Consider the following 15,339-nt stretch of genomic DNA (forward strand, 5'->3'; position numbering starts at 1 on the left):
ACAAAAAACCAACCAACCAAAATCAACAACCAAAAATACCCAACAATTTTTGCAGCAGATTGTAAAGCTTTTCCTGTTACTACAATTACAATTTCTTGGACTCTTTAGAACTAATGTTTTACAGATGATTTTAAGTTATTTTACAGATTTTTTTTCTTTTGACTTATACTGTCTCTCTCCCAGCATTATAGCAATGGACTCACTTCGTCTTGCTTCAGAGGTGTCAACTAGCTCCCCAGGCTCTTACTGAAGACAGCTAACATTGGAAATGCTCAATACCTCTGAAAGTCATATAGTGTCCAAGACACTTCTTTTTATAAAAGGAGAGCTACAAGGTTATGCTATTCTTCATAACCTTTTCTCCTAAAGGGTGTTACAATCATGCAAATTGAGCCATCCCCACAGGATATTTCAAAATATTTTTTAAATTTCTCTGAACAATTCTGTGCTTTTCTTTGTCTTTACTAGATTCAGTGGTCACAAATCTCAAATTTCTGGGGTTGACCTATGTAGCATATTAACAACACTGGGTTGTTGCCAATTTTATGACAAGCTTTCATACTACTCAGTGTTTTCAGCCAAATGCAGAGTGTGAAGGATGGAGGACCTATGGGAAGGGAAGCGGAAGGATAAAGAATAGAAAAATGAGTGGAGCACAGGCCAGTCCATGGTCTCTTAAAACATGGTGTTCCAAAAGCAGCCTCTAGCTCAAAAGACATAAAATGGCTAGCTGCTGAAATCCAGGGTAACATGCTAATCACTCTGTGTGTGCTGTTTCTCATATCTTTCCCTAGACTGCTGCTAACAGTCACTGTTGGAGATAAAGGGCACTAAACTAGATGGGTAATTGATCCTATTTGACTTGTTCCTCAAAAAACAAACCCCAAAAATTCCCAGAAGCAAGCAAAATACCAGGTAGACTACAAGTTTCTGCTGTTTATTGAATGGGAGTTTTGGAAAAGGAGAAATTTGAAAACACATCCACGGAATTATTTAGGTCTTCTGGGATGGTGCTTCCAAGTCAAGATGTTGATAACAGAGCTGCAGATAGAACATGTCCCCTCTTCAGCCTGTGGGCTGCTGGATCCTCCAGTCTGCTCTCTCTAGGAAAGGGGCTCACTGTGCGCAGGAGGCTATTTCTGTCCCTACTGTTGTCTGACTTGCAATCAAAAGATTTGCAGGAGTCACCATGCCAAAGTAACCAAAGCCAAGCGATGGGAGACTATTAAGGAGGACTCCCGGGAGGCGCGGCCGCCTGAAGCGGCTGCGGATGTCGATGCATGTGCCGGGCGCTGTGAAGCCCGCCGGCGGGGTCTGCCGCCGCTCCCTGCTGGCTCCGCGCTGCCATCGCTGCCTCCCGCAATGAAAAATCGAAGTCTGCAGGCAACGTTCCTCTGTGCCCTTTCAGGGCCCCTGGTGCCATCGGGTAGGGCAGGGCGCGGTGGTCCCAGCGACGCTGCTTAGAGGGGTTGTGTGTTCCTTCATTTCTAACCTGCCGAAGAGGAGTAGGAGGAGCTGTGCGCTACGCGCAGGGGCTCAGCGGAGTCTTGCCTTAGCCCCGAGAAGGGTAACTTTGTCTGCATCCCTGCAGAACTGTGCGTCTACAAAAGACGCACTCTGCGCAGCTCCTTGAGCAAAGCCCTGCGGGATCTGCGGTAGCTTGCGCGAAGAGGCACCGTGGAAGAGCTGAGCCTCTGCGAGACGAGGAATTGAAACCCCAGGACAACGTTGTCCCTTCTCCAGTCAGTGTCTGCGGTACCGTGCGTGCGTACAAAGGCACAGACACACAATCAGACGCCCACACACATGCACAAAGATGCAGCAGCGGCAGCGACCATCTGGCACTGGGGAAACCCGAACCCGACGTTTCTAACCCAACAGTTTCCGCTCCGAGGACCGAGCGAGCACCTCGGTGTGCCCGTCCGTGCCCCTCCGAAAACAGACTTCGCCAGGAACCCCATAAGCCAAGGGACTGGGAAAGAAGCAGTGGGGAGGGGCTGGCAGAGCCTGAGAGAAGCGGGGTTGAGGTGGGATGGAGGAGAAGACAGACTAATGAACTTGATGATCTTAAAGGTCTTTTCCAACCTAGTTGATTCTGTGATTCCACTCTATGATTCTGTGACTGCAGAGGTGGCTGAGAGCAGCAGGGCACGCTTTGTCTCTGCTAAATATTCCCACATGCCAGGTACCCATCACTGGAAATGGAAATCCTTTCCATTTTTTCATCACTGCTTCTGTCAATGAGCCGTTTAAAATCTCACCACTTCATCTCCCTTTCATTTTGAAAGCTGCCCTTGTTCTGCTTGTCACAACTGCAACAGGGGAACAGAGGAACAACAGCAGAAGCAAGCCTCATTTTATCCAGGAAGACAAAAAACAGACCTTGGTGCTCTCTGATCTCTGTCTTGGAGTGACAATAAACTGAGGAGATGAAGAAGTGATGTGGTCTGTGGTCATTTTGCCTTTCCCCCCTCTGGTTTGCTGCCACAAACAGATCACAGACATTTATAGGTTTGGGTCCTTTTTTTTTTTTTTTCTTTTTTTCTTTTTTTGGTGGTGGAGGGAGCTGCCAAACTGAAGAGGTGCAGGTATCAGTGATTCCTGTCCTAAATCCCAGAAGGCAAAGCTCACTAATGTAGGTTCTTTTTTTCTCCCTCTCCTCCCCTTTCTGTAAGGAGTTGGATGGTGGAGGTTTCCACTCCCTGCTCCTCCAAGTTTGGTTTGTATCTCCCATGCCTAAATGTCGCTCCTCATTTCTCTTGTGGTAAGAGTGAGGGAGGAGAGGAAGGAACTTTCCTAGGTGTCTTGCATATCCAAAGGGAGGCGCACAGGAGCCATCATGCCCTGCACCTGGCCAGGCATCACCCTGCTTTGCATTTTCTCAGGGCTGGGTAGTGTTTGTGGGAACTGTTTATTGTTTCTGTTTGTTTGTATGCATTCCCTCCCCTTTCAGTGATATAATTTATTTGGTTTGTTATTCCTTGTCTATCTGAGGAAGATTTTTGTTGGAGATTGATCCATGATATAACAGATACTCTGTAAGCAGCTAAAGATTTTCCTTTAAGAAGGTACAATTCCTCTTTACCTCAGGTCTTCCCACCATTCCTTCCCCAGCAGTTCTACCAATTTCCTTCCATTTTCTCTTTCTTTCTTCTTTTCCCTTTTCTAGCCCCTCCCAAGTGTTGTTGGAAGGTGCCAGAGAAGCAAAAATTTATGGACCAATGTGAAGATATTTTTTATCTAGATGGATATATTTAAGGAGCACATAATTAAATAATCATGGCTCTGTAAGCACCCTGGGATATTTTGACACCGTAATAGTAGGATAGCTGGAACTGAGACTGGAGAAATGGTGATGGGACAATGATAAAAGAAAGGCCTGAGAGGCAGATACCAAGCAAGGCTGTGGAAGTAGTCTGGATGACAGAAACCTCAGCAGCAGTTTCAGTGTTATGATGTGATGCTAGACTATTCAGTAGAGGTAATTAAATTAGGAAGGGTATGGCTGGAACTTTGTGGAAATGAAGGGTATGGGCTGGAGGTGGGTTTTGGTGACAAGGCCTTGCTGGGCAATGGTACAGCAGATGCAGTATCTGGGGAATCAACTTGCTCCCAACATCTGGAATGTTTTAAATGAGCAGTTATTCATTCATTGTTTGCCTCTGCCATGATTTCTGGGAGCAGAAGCATGTACTAACACAATGGGAATGTAAATCAAGGTAAAATGTATTCATTCATGGTAGTGGGGAGAGAATGTGAATACCCAGAATAGATGCAGTGCTGCAGCGAGTCTAAGACAGTTCTATGGAGCTTGGCTGCCTAAAGAAGCCTACATCCAGGATATAAAATCTGACCTACTGGATCTGCAGTTGCTGAGACAAACGCCCCAGTCCAAAGAAAGAGTACAGAAACTGCCAGGGTCAGCACCTGGGAGGCTCAGGCCCTGACCATAGAGAGGAAGCTGCTTCACAGCATCTCTCTGGGACTGTACGTGGGCAGGAAGAGAAAGAGCATCCAGTGTTTTTTCCTTCCCCCATCCCCAACGGCAAGCGAAGCGGCTTCTCAACAGGTGCTGTGGAAACTTGCACAGCTCTGCGGCCATCGCGGCGCGAGAAGAACCGCCCGAGCCCTGAATTTTGTAGGATGCTGCCGCCCCGCGACTCGTGCTCACCAAGCAGCTGGCGCGGCAGCAGCCCCGGCGCCCCTCCTCCGCTCTCGCGGAGCGCCGCGCAGCCAGCCCATGGCTTCCAATAGTCGACCCGGCGCAGGGAGTGAGTTTAATGGCAGCGGGCTAACCCAGAGAAAAGCCCGGAGTTGGTCTTTTGATAGCAGACCTCCCACAGAATGGGGCAATGCCCATGGAGCAGCTACCGTCAATAGATGCAAACAGAAAGAAGCTGCCTGTAATCCAAATGTGCATTAATGTCGCAGACAAGCCCCCTCCCCTTGGATCCCCCGTGTTAGGATAACGTGGGATGAGGTAAAAGCCCTCTACACCCTCTCCATGAAACACGAATTATTTTTTCCACAAGATGCAAATGAGGGGACAAGCAGCTGCAAAGCTCTACAATAAACTGTTTCATCCAAGGCAGAGCCAGCTTGGGGAGGCACGCTTTTGAATACGACCCCCCCGCCCCCCCCCCAGAACACCTCTTTCCCACTGTGCAGGCAACCTCTGTAGGTGATAACCAAGTCTAAAAACTCGGAGAGGATAGATAATGTCTACTAAATATTCTGGGAGGGTACGAATGAGGCGGGGAGGGGGGATAAGGATGAGGAGGGGGATAAAAGGGTGATTAATCAGATATTAATCACTGGCCACAAACAAGGGGAGATTATTTCGGGTAGGCAGCCGACTGTGGGGAGTTGCAGAATAGATCCATTTACTGAAGGCACGCGTGATGGGATCAGCACTTCACCCTTTAACGATGCCTGTGTAATTTTGCAGGTGCACATTATTCAAGCCACATATTCCTTCTTCTCTCTGTGTGTAGCATTTCCCTTAACTGTCTGCAAGCACAGACTTAGTGGAGATATTTATGCTGCTAACTAGAGGTTTCCTTTTGCTCTCCTTTCATGAACACAGAAACAGGGAATAAAGCAAAATAGCCCTTGCCCAGAAAAAAAACACACACAAAAAAAAACAAACAAGCAAAAAATGAAACAAACAAACAAAAAAACCCAGACAAAACCCACCCCAGTACGCAACTCTTACATCAGGGAAAGAGACCAGAGGAGGTCTTTGCACTCAGCGGGCAGACCATGCCTTCAAGGCTGAATTACTAACGCACCTTGTCGGCAGGCGGTGAGTCCCGCATGCAAGTCAGCAGCTGAGCCAGAAGCGCATTTCGGGCTGCGAGACCGCTGCGCGCACGCTGGGGTCCCCCGTAACTTTCCCCGCACAACGGGTTAAACTAATAAGTGCATCGATATAGGAATACCCGCAAAGAGCCCGTCGCTCGATCGAAAACCAGAAATATAGGTAAACCTTCCCCCCCCCCCCCCCCACCCCCCGGTAACACATATAGACACTATCATCATTATCCCCTTAAAAAAGTCATCCGGTGGGATCTGCTGAAATATACACTAGTTAGAGGTTATATGAACCAACTCACGTCTCCGTTTGAGCATACTGCAAGAATATTTATTGAGCCCCAGCTCAGTCACTGCATTAAACGCCAAGCCTGGCAAGCAAATATATTTCCTATCTCCGAAGAGAGCTCTGAATCAACTCCTTTTCTCCCCGCTTTAGCCATCATTTATATCTTTCCTCTGCAAAGTACTCAGGATAAAAATGTAAATTAAGAGATAAATACATTTTGAAACACACCTTGGTATAACAAGGAGAGAGGTTGCAACGCCCTGACCGAAAGCAAACGGACCCCTAAAAATATACCCCTCAAATGCTACCCTACCTTTCACACACGAAACCATCAATAAAAAGACGAGGTTCCAAAATGTAAATCCACTTTTAATCTCCATTTTCTTCACCAGGATGAAGTCCAGCCGGCGGCATTTAGTACATTCCCTTTCCCAAAAGTCTGCTAATTTCGATTCCTTTGTACGGATTTCCCCTCTGCAGATCCCTTTCATATTATTCTCGAGAGCTCCTAATTCCTATTCCTCGGCCAGGCGCAGCGGAGTTGCTGCTGTTGATGGTGCGCGGTCACAGCTCGGAGTGAATGGTGTTCCTGGGATACCACAGCAACCTTGACGAGGACTCAACCATCTCTCCAACGGGGGCACAAAGTCTCAGCTACTCTCGATCGTGTCTTTTCCTTCCCCCACCCCCTCCGCTACCCCAGCTCCCTGCGCAGCCGAAATCCACCACAATCTGGGCTTGTTACAGCATCCTCCGGGAGCCACAGAAGAGCATCTTAAAGCTCAGGCACTCTCTCCAATAAACTCCAAACAGTATTTGCATTCGAGATCCTGCCCCCGCCCCCCTGCTCCCCCAAGAGGATCAATTCTGGCTGGGAAAACGGCTCGGGAAGAGAGCGCAGTGGCGAGGGCTTCGCAGCCGCCCGCGCAGCCCTGGGCAGGAGCTGCGTCGGGACGCGTCCACCTCCCCGTTGCCACGCGCGGAAACAATCACTGCCTCATTATTAACGATTCACGTGCGGTGCGTGGGGCTGCTGGCGTCACCAGCCACACACACACACACGCACACACACACAAACACACAAACGCGCTCTCGGGCACACTCTCCGCACGGCAGCAAGCGCGTCTCCGAGGGGTTTGCAGGCTCTGAGCGGAGACATTAATTACAGGCCGGTCCCGGGGAGGCGGCGGCCACAACAGCGCTCGCAGCGGAGAGGCTCACCGCCGCCGGCAGCGGCGGCCGCGCACAGCGGACACTGGAGGGACATGGGGGAGCTGCCGCGGCTCCTGGCGGGCGGGGCAGTGTCTGGCCGGGCCGGGCCGGGCCGGGCTGGGCTTGACGGGAGGCGGTGGCGCGGCCGCGGCTCCGCCGCGAAGAGCGCTGGCACCACCTAGCGGCTGCGCCGACTCGCCGCTCTTCAGGGCTCGGAGGAGGGCGTTGCGGGGGGAGCTCCGCAGGAGGGGGAAAGGAGGAGGGGCGTCCGGAGCACGGTAGCGACCCGCCGCGAGGGGCTCGCGCTGTCGAGCTCCGTTCTCTCCCCGCGCCGCTGCCGCGCAAGGTGCGCGTAGTTCACTGCGCCGCGGGCAGCATGCGGAGGGTGCGGGCAACCCACGCCTCTGGTGCGGAGGTGTTCGTTCCACGGCGTGCGGGGGGCTGGGGGGTGTTGGGTGTGGTGTGTGCATGTGTACATGTAAGTGCACACGTGTGACTGGCCCTGCGATGCAAGTGAGTCTGTTAGTGCACGTGTGGTGCGGTGTTTGCGTGAGTGTGAGTTCGGGTGCGTGTGTGTTGGCGCCTGTGTTTGTACTTGCACGTGTGTCTGAGTGCATGTCTGTGTGCTGCTTGTGCTGTGCTGAACGTGGGTGAACGTGCACCTGTGGTGCATGTGAGCATATGCATGTGTGCTGCTGTGTGTGCACGTGTTCATGTGTGTGCTTCTGCTTGTTACTCTGTACGTGAGAGTGTGGGTGTGTATCCCTGCATCCAAGTGTGAGTTCATGGATCTGCTCACACATGGCTGCATGTATTTTGTATGTGCATCTGTGTGCATATGTGTAGTGCGTAGTGTGTGCCTCTGCACATGCTTTTGTCATGCTTTTGTGTTGCATCAGCATGTGTATGTGTTGACACAGTTTTGCATGTGTATGTTTTCACACGCATATGAATGTGGTGCACAAGTCTGTGTGTGTGAGTGCATGGGTATAATCTGAAGTGAATTGTGCATGAACTTGAGTGTGTGAGCCTGGAATTTCTGGCAGGCAATTACAAAGCATGAGTCTGTGTGACTGTACACAGGCTTGATTTTCCCCATGCTGAACAGTGCAGGCGTTTTTTGTGTGTGTGTGGAGTGGGGAAAAGTATGTCCTGGTTAGGAACTGTTTTCAATACGTGTGGATGTGAGGTTTTCTATATATGTGTAGGTGCATATGTGAATTTGTATGAACATATGTATATATGAATAATATATGTATGCAGTAGTATCACAGTATCATTGAAAGTATTACCTAAAGAATCTAGAAAGGTAAAGATTTGTGTTTATGCCAAGAGCACAATGCAGAGGAGGAAGTTTGCGTAGAAAAGAATCTTCTCCCTTGTGGGTGTGGGGGTGAGCAGAGTGAGTCTTCCACTTTTATTTACACCCATGCTCTGTTTTAGTGAGGCTGCCAGCATTTAGCTGAGTATGGCCCCACATATGGCTGACTGAACTCATCTCTGGAGCTGTAAGACTGTGTGTAGATGGCATAAGAATAGAATATCTTTAGCTGCAAGGTCTGACAGTAACCAGCCCCATTGGATCCATACAGGTTTGTTTACTGGGGAGAAGCAAAGGTGTATATTTCATGGCCTTCTGAATTGTCTACAGCCCTCTCTTGCAGACACATAAGTCTTGGAGTGTGACTGCTGTAATTGAAACTTGGGCCTGTTGGCTTCCTCTGCAGTGGCTCAGAAATGTGATTTCACAGCCTTGTGCTGGTGTTAAGGGTCTTGCCATGCCAGGATCAACCCTTTTGACAAAATTTAAGTGGTTCCTGGCTTAGGTTATGTGGGATGGGTGAAAACAGCTAACAATATCCTGTTCAGAACCTGCCTGCTGTATCCATTAAAACAATTCCAATATATCTCTTTTTACTATATGCATGTGTTTACATTTATGCATGCATGAGTGTAACTGAATCCATTTTTCAAGAGTGATTTAAAACTGAAGGGGGACTTGTGCTTTCAGAATAGCACAAAGGGCCTCACTTCTAGTATTCACTGCTTTTATGTGCTTGGAATAAAGTTCTGCCCTTATTCCCCCGAGAACACTTCCCAGCTCTAGAACCCAGAATCTCCTTGGAGTAAGTACTTATCAGTTATAAAGGATAAGAAGTAGATATTGAAGACCTAGACTTTTTGTTATTACCATTTCTAATTCATGCATTGCATTGGTCAGTACTTCAGTGCCTAACTTACTTACGAGTCTTATTCTAATGCTGTTAGAAGTCATGTCTGTTTGACATCCAGTAAGATTTACTGTGAGTTACCTGTATTACTTACGAAAATAAAATTTTGGCTCATCAGTTAGATGTTAAATGTGAATGAAGAAATGTTTATAGTTAAAAATAGGATGCCCAAGAAATGTTTGTGGAAAAATCTTGCTATTTGTCAAAGACCTTTAGGTTTCCAAGTAATTTAGATGCATTTTAAAAATAGCACTTCAGCAACTAAGGGAAATTTTAGGCACATCTGATAGGATTGATTTGAATTTCTTTATAGAACACCCCCAACCTCAAGCAGATCAACTCCTCAAATGCTGTAGTGTTGCCTTTTTATTGTGCTTGTTTTGTTGTTAAATACTAGCATCCCATAACCTTTTGAATGATTCTGCATTCAAGCTGTAGGTTATCCTGTGTTTCCTATTCATATAATGTCCTCCCTCTTACTGCTTCTTTCTTCCCTTCCCTCCTCCCTCCCATCTTCTTGCCTTTCTTCTCTTATTCCTTTGTTTCCTTTTTCCCCTCTTTCTCTTCCCTTCTTTTTCTTTTATTCTTGTGCTCTTGCTGTTTTCCTTCCTCCCTTTGCCTGTCCCCCCCCCCCTTCTGTCTCATTCTTTCTCTTTCTTACCCTCCTTTTTTTTCCTCTTTCTTCTTTCTCCTCTCTCTTTTTACCCTTTTTGGCATGGTCAAGATTATTGATCATTTGGGTACTAGTCAAGGATGAAAGTGACTTGGCAAGGACCATTAAGTCAATCCCTATGATTAAGTACTCCCAAGAATTTTAAAATGGCTGAAATCAGAAATCTGAGTAGGCACTTAAATGCCTGACCTGTTAGGCACATGAATATCAGCATTGTTAGTTATGTATCAGAGACCTGAGAGTAATGGTGTTCCTTCATGGTAATATTGTTAGATGTTTCATAAGGTAAACTATGCTGTGATGTCTTAATTATAGTATCTGCAAACAGGCACTCTTGTCTCAGAACCTCCAAGAAATAAATACACCAAAGTAGTTCTATGGAATAACATTACTATTGGTATTCACACTTCCCACCCTCACAGTTCCCTTTTCACTTTGCCAAGGCAGATCAAATTTAAGTTTTGATAATTACATTGCAAATTTCTCCTACATTTTCAACTGCATTTGTTATTCTTCATTCACTGTCATATGCTTTTGTGTAAGATAGCTGTATTTTATTAAATAACTCCTACATTTCACCCCGGGTAACTTCACTCTAATTGTAGACAGACTAATCACTTTGCTTTAAAAAAGGCATGGGGTCTTCAGTGATAAATAACACTGTGAATAATATGATACAAAGTGCTTGCAAACACAGACAGCATATGTAGGCATGTTTAAAGCATATAGGAGTAATATTTTAAAATGTGTATTTGACTTAGGATACAAACCTCTTTCAGTTGTATCACACAGTTATTTTGAACATCCTGACCTTATGCGGAATGTAGAATTTTCTGAATTCCCATAATTTAGTCCATCTGGTTATAAACGCAAGTGTGATTGTTAAACCTAACTATGATTGTTAAACCTGAACTGCCTGCTCGTCTTTCAGTGGGCCCTAATGTTCTCTCACTTTGAAGACTGAAAGTAAGGGCATGTTACAGATATACTCCAAAACTTCAATTTTCCCATACTTTTCAAATTGTGTTGGAGTCTTTCAGGGGAGATTGTAAAAAGGAGGACACCATTGTGCCATCCCCAGGTATGTGGCACTTCATTCCTTACCTCTGTTTACTCAGACTGAAATAGTTTTAGTGGCATGAAACGGGTAATGGGGTTTGGATGGGAAAGAGTGAGGTAGCTATCATTCCACAGGTGTTGGGGTGCAGCCATGTGATGATGTTATTGCCACATATTCACAGTACAGAATACAGCAGAAGTATGAAGATCAAGTATAATACAACCCAAGTGAAGATTCAGTAAAGCAAATATAGTGATGGAAGTAGCTGGATGGGAAAGGTGCCATAATACCCATATCCTGTTGACTACATTTTAACCTAAGTTTTCATAAATCAGATTCTAAGCTGCCTTTAGCATCGAATATCTTTGTTCAGGAAAAACAGCAGCAATATTCAAAAGAACCCATTTACACTCTCAAACACAGAAAAAATTCAGTTACACTGTTCACAGGGGGGCAGAGATCATATGTTTCATTATCACTATTAGCTGTGATTTTGTTATTTCTCTATTAAATATTCCTCGCATTCTGCTGGAGGCCACATCTGAAATCTGTTCGGAGACGAGAGAGAACGCAATTCTGTTTTATGCATAATTTCCTGGTTTAGATATTGTACTAGGTAACAATTTTCAAGTGGAATTCAAGGAATTAGCTTTGGTCCACAGCTACCAGATTTTGCATATCTTGGTGACTAAATTTATTCTTAATGTATCAGTTAAGCTCAGTCAAGATGATCTTGGTGTGTAGTTGTGTTTGGGTTTTAAACAACTGACATTCTCAGCAAAAGCTGTCACCACTGTAATGTTCTCCCAACTCTGGACAGTAGAGTTTGTGTTTGATGATTTGAAAGTCCTATAGGATGTGTGAAAATAAGAAGTGTCTGGTTTCTTTACACAGGCAGAACAGCTTTTTACGTGGTAATGTGCAATGAGGCCAAGCTCGCTAAGATGTGCTATGCAGTCAGCTTGGGCAGAATTTAGATCTTGATTTCCGTGTCCTTAGCAATTGAGTGGCATATGTTCAAATAGCTATTTGAACAGTAGCTATATTACCCCTGAGATCTGTCAGTTTAGGACCTTTGATCCATGACCAAAGATGTCATTATTTATTCTGCTGAATGCACTGCTTTGCTGAGATATGTAAGTAGCTCCCAAAAAGCTCATGAATGTGATACAGTACAACACTGTGCAGTGAAAGCTTGCCAAAGGAAGTATCGAATGGCAAATTCTAGAAAATATATTTAATGTGATCCTTCAACCAAATACAATTATTTACCATATATTTAATATATATATATATATGTAAGACAGATTATCACTGGGAGCTCTGGATACCATGGACATAAAAAAGGGAAATTCCATATTTGGGAATGGCTGTACATAGTGCCAGTAGAACAAAAGAGAAGGTAAATTATAGAATCAACTAGGTTGAAAAAACCTTTATGATCATCAAGTCCAGCCATTACCCCAGGACTGCCAAGACCACCACTAAACCATGTTGCTGAGGGCCTCATCTACACGTGTTTTGGACACTTCCGAGGACAAGGATTCCATTCTCCTGGAATTTTCCACTTCCCCTGGAAAGCCTGTTCCAATGCCTGATCACCCTCTCAGTGAAGAAATTTTTCCTAATATCGAATCTAGACCTCCCCTGGTGCAACTTGAGGCTGTTACACCTTGTCCTGCCACTTGTTACTTGGGAGAAGAGCATGATCCCCACCTCACTACAACCTCCTTTCAGGTAGTTGTAGAGAACGGTACCTCCCTGAGCCTTCCCTTCCCCAGACTAACCCCCCACAGGTTCCTCAGCTGTTCCTCTTCAGACTTGTGCTCCAGACCTTTCACAAGTTACACTGCCCTTCTCTGGACCTGCTCCAGCACATCAGTGTCTTTCTTGTAGTAAGAGGCACAGAACTGAACACAGGATTGGAGGTGCAAGAGAAGTGTGCTGGCAAAGTGCTATGTTTTATTAATGAAGTAATAAACAAAAGAGAATTGTCCAGAATTGTATCAAATATTATCCTTCTGTCATAATAGTACTACTGCAGTATGTAAAGGAGAAAAAATCAGGAAAGGGTGGTGAGGTGCTGAAATAGGAAGAAAAAAGATCTTGTTTTTTTAAGTGGATTGTGTAGGTATGAAAGTGAGTGAGCTGATGGGAGATTAAAATATCCTTCCAAATTCCACTTTCCTGTTTGCATTAGATTGAGACATAGTAAAGGTATATAAATATATAAGTTATTTGCCATTAATTGATAGATGCAGAGTATGTACTATCACTCTTCATTGAGCAAATCTGAAATGCATTCTCACTGGTGATTGTAGAATTTGTCAGTAAACTACTATTTGTTAGCCAGGGAGTGAAAGAATGCTTCATAGAAAAAAGGTTTCTGCAACATCTGAGATTTTGTTTTAATTATTTATGACTGGATTTTTATGTGTGCTTTGTGTTCCACCGTTTAATGTTTAATGATTTTAATGTCTTTTTGTCATTCTTGGAATGTTAGTGAAGATAAGCACTGTAGATATAAAATTAATAATTGTTCTTGATGATACTTACAGGAGTTATATGTATAATTCCTCTGGCATCTGCAGGAGAACAAATCTAGAAGGCCGCTGTTTTGCTGTTATTCTGCATGAAGGATTCTCCTTGGCTTGAACAGGAATTCTGTGCATGGAAAAAACTAAGCCTGTAAAATATTGGTAACCTTGACTCTAATTTCAGATTTAAAATTATGTAATGAACAATTATAAGTAATTCATACCTAGGAAGAAGACTGTCATTCTATCTGCCTGCCATGTATTGTTTAATAAAAACTTTATAGAGACTGTTGACATTGCAGACAGAATTGATAACCTGGTTTAAAAATGTATTTCTGGATATGCAACTGAAGTATACTGATGGCCTTTAGATGCCATATGCTGAGTCTGTGAAGGCACAGACAGGTTAAGAAATTTTGGTGGTGAATGTCTGCAATTTTTAATCTTGAAGAAAAGGCAGACATGGAACTTAAGTGTATCTGATGAACACAAATATCACAGCTGAGACATTTCATTTTGATTTGTGACTACATTATTAATTTGTCTCTGAGCATTCAAGGTAGCCTAGTAAAATATTTCAGACTTTTGTTTGCATTATTTAATGCTAGACATTGATCAGAACCTGGAGGGAGGGGGTTAAAGAAAGTGGGTGGAAAATATTATTGGACTGGTTTCAGGGTATTTTGTTTCAGCTAGGCGTTTGGTATGCATGAACATAGCTAGACCTTTTTTGCTATCTATTTTGCTCTGTACTCCATTCTCAAATGATTTATAATGTTTGAATCCCTACTCCTGTTTAGCCAAGTGCAGTATTACAGCAAAGAGTATATTGGTGCTGATTTTGAATAGCATTTCACAACCACCTCTGTCTCTTGCTTCCTTTCCTGCATGGGTATCATGTATCACTTGGAGAATGATGATCTAGAAGTGATGACTGGTGATGTGGTGATGCTGTGATTTTTTGTGAGGCTTGAAATGCTGATCTCATCTGACCTGTATGTAGGTATGTGATAAAAAGCTTACCTCCACACAAATAAAGGAGCAAAGACATGAAACCATGCCGCAACCTCCCTAGGGCTGTTCCACGAGACCATCAGCCCCACTAGACAAGCGTGACCCAGTGCTGTGAGACTCTGGGGCTAGTTCTGGCACTCCTCAGACTTGGGGATCCCCACCCAGACTGGGGCGTCCCTACCCTATGGAACATCGCTCATTATAGGATGCAGGATCCTGGAGAGGGACTCTTCATTAGAGACTGTAGTGATAGGACAAGGGGTAACAGGTTCAAACTTAAACAGGGGAAGTTTAGATTGGATATAAGGAGGAAGTTCTTTACTGTAAGAGTGGTGAGGCACTGGAATGGGTTGCCCAGGGAAGTTGTGAATGCTCCATCCTTGGCAGTGTTCAAGGCCAGGTGAGACAGAGCCTTGGGTGACATGGTTTATTGTGAGGTGTCTCTGCCCATGGCAGGGGGGTTGGAACTAGGTGATCCTTTCCAACCCTAACTATTCTATGATTTCAGATAGTGGGCCATATAACACTATACATTTGTAGTTTTCTCAGTTTGATGCTCTTGAATGGGCTGCTTCGTACCTATTTATAGTTTTGATGAGTAGCAAAATCTGTTAGCATGGTATGTGCACTGCTTTTGATTCTTATCGGTTCTGTGGTGGTTGTTTTTAATATGAAAATATAGAATGGGTAATACTACCAATTCTCATTAAAAGACTAGATGAAATACTGTTTTAAGTCCCCCAGTTCCAGTTCTTAAGAATAAAGTACTTCAATAAATAGAAAATACAGTATTAATATCCAGAGGCATTATTTTTTTATTTTCTGTACTGTGGTAATTTATCACATATAAACAATTTATATCATCAAGTTCCTCTGATTTTTTTTCTTCTGATGTATTTGTACTGCTTTAGGATTTCCAGTTCCTTGTGAATGTGTTAGCTACCTTTCTGAAACAGCAGTCAGTTGCATTTTTCATTTCCGACTATTGTCTGTTCATATATGTGTTTGTC

At 44.6% G+C, this 15,339-nt stretch overlaps 1 protein-coding gene across 4 annotated transcripts in view; it reads right to left on the bottom strand.

The window, feature by feature from the left end:
• CSMD3 (CUB and Sushi multiple domains 3) overlaps positions 1-6,468 on the bottom strand; it is a 600,129-nt gene extending 593,661 nt beyond the window's left edge. For 2 of the 4 annotated variants that reach the window (XM_061373410.1, XM_061373409.1), the window contains exon 1: positions 5,916-6,468. In XM_061373410.1, the coding sequence (XP_061229394.1) occupies positions 5,916-6,093 (178 nt within the window). In that variant the 5' untranslated portion in view covers positions 6,094-6,468. The remainder of the gene's footprint in view (positions 1-5,915) is intronic. The other 2 variants (XM_061373412.1, XM_061373411.1) reach the window with 1 other exon arrangement.
• Between the last annotated feature and the right edge of the window lie 8,871 nt (positions 6,469-15,339).

The sequence above is a fragment of the Neopsephotus bourkii genome, unplaced genomic scaffold (assembly GCF_033783945.1).
Source record: "Neopsephotus bourkii isolate Nb327-2 ecotype Australia unplaced genomic scaffold, CSIRO-AGI_Nbou_v1 NB_1630, whole genome shotgun sequence".
In the NCBI taxonomy this organism is placed as follows: Eukaryota; Metazoa; Chordata; class Aves; order Psittaciformes; family Psittacidae; genus Neopsephotus; species Neopsephotus bourkii.